This window comes from Argentina silus (assembly GCF_951799395.1).
Source record: "Argentina silus genome assembly, chromosome: 17".
In the NCBI taxonomy this organism is placed as follows: Eukaryota; Metazoa; Chordata; class Actinopteri; order Argentiniformes; family Argentinidae; genus Argentina; species Argentina silus.
The window spans coordinates 18,243,665-18,250,142 of record NC_139671.1 but is presented as its reverse complement, the minus strand read 5'-3'; the positions used below and the strand labels follow the sequence as shown (position 1 = coordinate 18,250,142).

Genomic DNA, 6,478 nt, shown 5'->3' with positions numbered 1-6,478 from the left:
GGATAAAAAGTTTATCGGTAAGGATAATTTACCCAAAGAAGGTAATAAGGGGCCAGATATAACCCTTCAGATCCTATGATGAAATATGCACAGTAGTCTATAACATTTTATGTCACCAGGAGGAGGTGAAAACACTTATGATGGATGGAATACTAAAAATAAAAATAAAAAGTTAAAAAATAAAAAATAAAAATTAAGAATTAAATTGAGAAAACTGTTCCTTTAAATGCAGGTTAGATTCTTTAATGATGGCTTAAAGCATTACAGCATAGCTGAATTATCATAAAAATGGGTTACAGGCAGAGTGATTAAAATGTTAAAATTATACAAAATTAAAAATGATAAAGATGATCAGTCTGTCCCTACTCTGCCTGTGAAATTTAGAGAAGTCCCAGTTTCACTCCGTCGAGCGTAGCCGGTTCCTCTTTCCGCCACGGCCATGGAAAAGAGCCGTTGTTGTGCAAAGAAAGGGAGCTCTTTTTATACTCTTGCTAAAAGTCCTCCAATGCGACTTCCTTGTTGTCTAACACCTCTTACGTGAATAGAATTCAATCTAGAATCCAGTACATCACCCTAGGTTCATCGTATTTCTATTAAACATTCTTATCACACTCATGCTTGATTATGGACACAAGGGTACTTTTTGTTGGGAATTTCCACAACCTGACCTACTTCATTCCGTAGGCCTTACACTATTAACCCTTCTTATGCCGTGATAAAACTTACACTATTAACCCTTTTTATGCCGTGATAAAACTTTGTATCATCAAACTTAAACTTCAGTCATATGGTAGCCTACTTCAGTAATCATCCCTGAGTAAGATTACACAATCCAACATTAGTATTTCTATATTCTTAGTACTTTCAGTGTTAGCAAGCCGTCATCACAATGAGGCCCGAGCAGATATGTTGACACGGGGTCATACACTCACATTCTAGTTCCTCTTATTTAGTTATGCAGTCACACATATTTGAATCAACTTATCATCAGTCATTTCCAGCCGCTAGGGTCATCTCGTAGAGTAGATCAAGGAAGGTCACCTCCGAGCTATAGGCCATGTCTGGTGGTGAATCCAGCTGTAAAATCTCTGTGTCTAGAGTAAGGGTTGGCATTTGGTCAGCCTCCGGTTGCACCGGTGATTGTGTCTTCGTACGGTTATGTGTCCCTCGTCCGGTTGGGCCCCCGGCTGCTAAGCTTTTTCTCTTTCTCGCCGTGTCGTGGTGATTCACCAAGGTTGCTCTCAAACTTCGGGCCGATCCTGCCGTGCTTAACTGGGTAACGTTGGGAATGGTGTTTAGGCCGGGGAAAGGCCGTACGAGACTCGCCCTCGGCGACAGTGTGAGTCTGTCTGTCTGTCTGTGTGTGTGTGTGTCTGTGTGCATGTGTGTGAGTGTGTGAGTCTTTCTGTCTGTCTGTGCATGTGTGTGCGTGCGTGTGTCTGTGTGTGTGTTTGTCTGTGTGTGCGCGTGTGAGTCTGTCTGTCTGTCTGTCTGTCTGTGCATGTGTCTGTGCATGTGCGTGTGTGTGTGTGTGTGTGTATGCGTGTGTGTGTCTCTCTAATGCTGCTGTATCCTATCTGCAGCTCGCTCTCTGAAGTCCAGTGGTATCGGCCGCCTGCTGGTGACCGTCATCGATGCCCAGGAGCTCAAGGCCTGCAAGCCCAACGGTCAGTTATGACTGCTTATAACTAACTCTTATGTCATGCTATGTCATGCCAATCACACACTAAAGTAGGCTTCTCTGCCTCACATCACACCTACTTGTATTGTGTGTACACACACACAGACACGCATGCACACACACACACACACACAGACAGACAGACACGCACATACACACACAGACACGCACGCACGCGCACACAGACAGACAGACACGCACATACACACACACACACACACACACACACACAGACACGCACACACACACACAGACACGCACACCCACACAGACACGCACACGCATGCACACACACACAGACAGACAGACACGCACACACACACACACACACACACACACACACAGACACACACTTATGATGATGATGATTATTTTCCTGCAGTTTTCATTTCATTATTCATCTGTCACCAATAAAACTCAACTTTATGAAACATACCATTGGCCTATAAAACCCCCCCCATTAAATTCCCTCCATCCCGACCCCTCTGCCCAGGTAAGAGTAACCCGTACTGTGAGTTGACCATGGGGGCTCAGTGCTACACGTCTCGGCCGGTTCCTGACACCCTCAACCCCAAGTGGAACTTCAACTGTCAGTTCTTCATCAAAGACCTGTACCAGGACGTCCTCTGTATCACTGTGTTTGAGAAGGACCAGTTCTCCCCTGACGGTCAGTGTGCAACACGCACGCACGCACACACACACACTTGTATGTTCCATGTCATATGCAGACCCACACTGTTAAGTAATATATTATACCACACACACACAGACACACACAGACACACACACGTATTATGCAGACATGCACTTGTAAATTCTTGAATGCAGACACATATGTACGGTACACACACACTTTTGATGCATATTCATATCTGATATTCATCTGGGTCTCTCTCCACAGATTTCCTGGGTCGTACGGAGGTTCCCGTGGCAACCATAAAGAAGGAGATGGAGAGCAAGGGTGCAGCAAACCGTCGTTTACTGCTGCACGAGGTCCCCACCGGAGAGGTGTGGGTCAGACTGGACCTGCAGCTCTACGAGCAGACCAGATGAAGAGGACACACACACACACACACACACACACACACACACACACCTACCTACCTACCTACCTTAAGCTTTTTGAGCAGACCAAATAAAGAGGACACACACATGAACACACACACACACACACACACCTACTTACCTTGAGCTTTTTGACCAGACCAAGTGAAGAGGACACACACACATGAACACGCACACAACCCTACCTACTTACCAACCTTGAGCTTTTTGAGCAGACCAAATGAAGAGGACACACACACACACACACACACACACACACACACACACACACACATACACATACATCCCTACCAACCTACCTACCTTGAGCTTTTTGAGCAGACCAAGTGAAGAGGACACACACATGAACACACACGAACATGAACACACACACACACACACACACACACACACACACACATCCCTACCTACCTACCTTGAGTTTTTTGAGCAGACCAAGTGAGGGAGTACTGTACATGCATACATTCCATATGAACATACAAATCCAGGTATATTGTATGTTGTGTGGACACACACTCATAGGTGCAGCTCTATGAGCAGACCAAGTGAGGCAGGGCATACACACACAATACATTTACCAATGGTGGGAGGACACACACACACACACACACACACACACACACACACACACACACACACACCCCAACCAGTCTCTCCTCCAAGTGATACCAAGGAAAACTGGACTTAAAGATGTTGTTGCCCAATCGCTGCCATGTGACGTCCTGCCCTGCTATGATAGGCCAAGTCATCCAGAGATGGGAATTTGCCAAATGTAGGTTTAAATATGTCAAGCCAATGACAGCGGTCCTCCCCAGAAGTCAAATCATTGATTAGTGATGACTTCAATCGTCTTATTTGTGTCGTTGAATTTCTGGGTGAATATTGGGGATTAGTGTAGAGAATTTGTGTTCATTTGAAATGCCTGTCTGTCTGTTAGCTGGTTGCTTTCAGTAGTTGGTAGTCGGTGAGAACACCTTTTAGAAATGGTCTTTTGGTGCATTTCATTCCATTGAGTTCACTGGGCTTTCCAAGAACAAACCATTGAGATATGAAAAAAAGGGTCAATTTCCTCCAATTCCATTGCCAATAACACCTGTGACACAATTTCTGGAAGATAATTTATTGGAAATTAATATACCTTATGTTTTCACACCAGAAATATGTGTATCTGCTGAAAATGATTCCCAGTGTCATTTAACATTTAACAAGTGCCCGCTTTTTAAAGTTTAATAAATTAAATAAATCTGTTAATTTATGTTACTTTTTTCTGAGTATGACAGGATATTCGATGTGTATTAAATGATATGAAGGATATTAAATGTGTACGTACCGCTTTGAAAGACTCTAAGCTGCTCGAGTTCTGTATGTCATGCTTTGCACACTGTAGAAAATGATGATGTCACAGAATATTCTGAAGGGTTGAGAGGCCACGCCTCTTGTTTAGCCCCTCTGAATTCTGGGAAAGAACATCACAAATAAAGGTGGTCCGAGGTGCTCTCCCTACTCTGTCGTAAGTTCCTACAATGTGTTAAGTTGAGAGAATAATTCATTTTTCCTCTAATATATAATATAAAATATGCCATTTAGTAGAAAACTTGATCCAAAATCATGTATAGTGAGTCCAATCTACATTACTAATACCATGCTCTACCAACTGAGCCACACAGGACCAATATAATTTCAGATAAAGAAACACCCCATATAAAGGACTTATCATTAGTCTCTCTAATGATCACCTTGTGACTGACAGCGTCCACTTTCATACTGAGGCAGATACTCCATATTCTCTACAAGTCAAACCAGAATGCACTGCTCACGAACCCTGTTTATTAGGTCAGGTGATTAACACCAGGTTTGTCCGAACAGTCTTAAAACCCTTTCAGTTCCTTGCAGCCTTTCCTTCATGATCACAGACAGACCCAATCACGTTCTCCAAGCTTCTTCCTCTCCCTCGCGACCACAGAAAAGGTGGAAAGTCCACCGCTTCATGCCCTTGAAGGAAACAAGGAGATGAGGGGAGGAAGCTTTCTGAACCTATTATCACAAAGGTGAGTCATCCTCAGTTGTGGTGAAGGAAAGAAGACAAGGAAAGGAGACAGGAGGTTTCTGAGCCTATTGGGACGCAGCCGTGGTGGGTCACCCTCGAGAGGACCAGCAGCCTGTCTGAAGACATCTCCCGTCAGGCGCAGCTGTGGCTGTGATCTGATATGGAGTCACTGAAGCCCTGGGGGAGACAGACATGCGTCACAGACAACTAATGCAAGTCTATGGAATAAGGAGAATATACAGTACCAGTCAAAGGTTTGGACACAAACTTGCCAAGAGTGTGCACAGCTGTCATCAAAGCAAAAGGTGGCTACTTTGAAGAATCTAAAATATAAAACATATTCTGGTTGGTTTGTTTCACACTTTTTTGTTGACTACATAATTCCATATGTGTTCCTTCATAGTTTTGATGTCTTCAATATTAATCTATGTAGAAAATAATAAAAAAATAAATAAAGAAAAACTATTGAATGAGAAGGTGTGTCCTTTTGACTGGTACTGTACATGTGGTCACAACTAAAATGACAAATATTTACATTTAATTCATTTAACACTGACGCTTTTATCCAAAGACACTCACAAGAAGTGCAATTGTCTAAGTAAGTGAATCAACGATACATCAGTCGTCATAAGTAAAACCTTTGATAAGAACAAGTGCCCCCGGCAGTCACACTGCTAGAGAAAGGAACAAAGTCTCTGGCATTACCGTAGCAGGAGACAGACATGCATACATGTGGTCACAGCTAACTATTGCTTGTGGTCCTCTGTGGCATAGCTTAGATTTACATTTACATTTATGGCATTTAGCAGACGCCTTTATCCAAAGCGACTTACAACAAATACATTTGTTTAAGTAAGTGAATCATCTATCCAACAGTCATCATAAGACAAAGTAATCAATGCTCACACCAGGGGCCATTGGCAGTCGTAATGCCAGTAGGCTAATTAAAAAAAAAAAAAAAAAAAGATATATTTTATTAGCAGGAGAGAACTTGTACAGGGGGGTAGCAGGGGAGAGGAGGTTTCGGGGTTAGGGTTAGTATAGGGGGGGTAGTGAGGGTGAAGCGGTCTTTAGGAGGGACTGTTAAGATGTAGCTTAGCATAGCTCCTTCTCCATCAACTCAGATAGAAATATCCCATAGAGAGAATATGTATACAGGTTTACCAGGGGAGGCTGGTGGAGGTAGAAATTGGAGATTGGGCTCCTTGAAATGGAATAAGGAATGGCATCAAACACACATGTGGTCCTCTGTGGCTCAGTTGGTAGAGCATGGCACTAACAGTGTTTAGGTTGTGGGTTTGATTCCCACTGGGACCATCTATACTGAAATGTATGCACTCACTGCAATGTAAGTCGCTTTGGATAAAAGTGTCATCTAAATGGCATTCATTATGTCTATGGAATTACGGTATTGTTGTAGCGTGTTAGCTATGGACCTGTATTGCACTGGCTGCTAGGCTAAGCTGTACGAGGCTCTACAGAATATACTGGAGGGTGCGTCTCAATAGTCTACTGTGGCATCCTCTCCTCGTCTTTTCTCCTTCATCTGATATGATCAGAGGACAAAGGATAGATGAAAAGTAAAATGGTGAATGCACATTGGGAATGTGCTTTAATCAGGGGAGGCTGGTGGAGGTAGAAATCGGAGGACGGGCTCTATGTAATGCATGAAATGGAATGAGGAA

The 6,478-nt window shown here is 43.3% G+C and overlaps 1 protein-coding gene across 1 annotated transcript in view; it reads left to right on the top strand.

Moving 5' to 3' along the window:
- The window catches only part of LOC310818162 (intersectin-2-like), a 45,007-nt gene extending 40,918 nt beyond the window's left edge, over nucleotides 1–4,089 (top strand). The window contains exons 36-38 of the mRNA XM_083688961.1: nucleotides 1,584–1,667; nucleotides 2,175–2,348; nucleotides 2,583–4,089. Coding sequence (XP_083545087.1) covers nucleotides 1,584–1,667; nucleotides 2,175–2,348; nucleotides 2,583–2,734 — 410 coding nt within the window. The 3' untranslated portion in view covers nucleotides 2,735–4,089. The remainder of the gene's footprint in view (nucleotides 1–1,583; nucleotides 1,668–2,174; nucleotides 2,349–2,582) is intronic.
- Nucleotides 4,090–6,478: the final 2,389 nt, after the last annotated feature.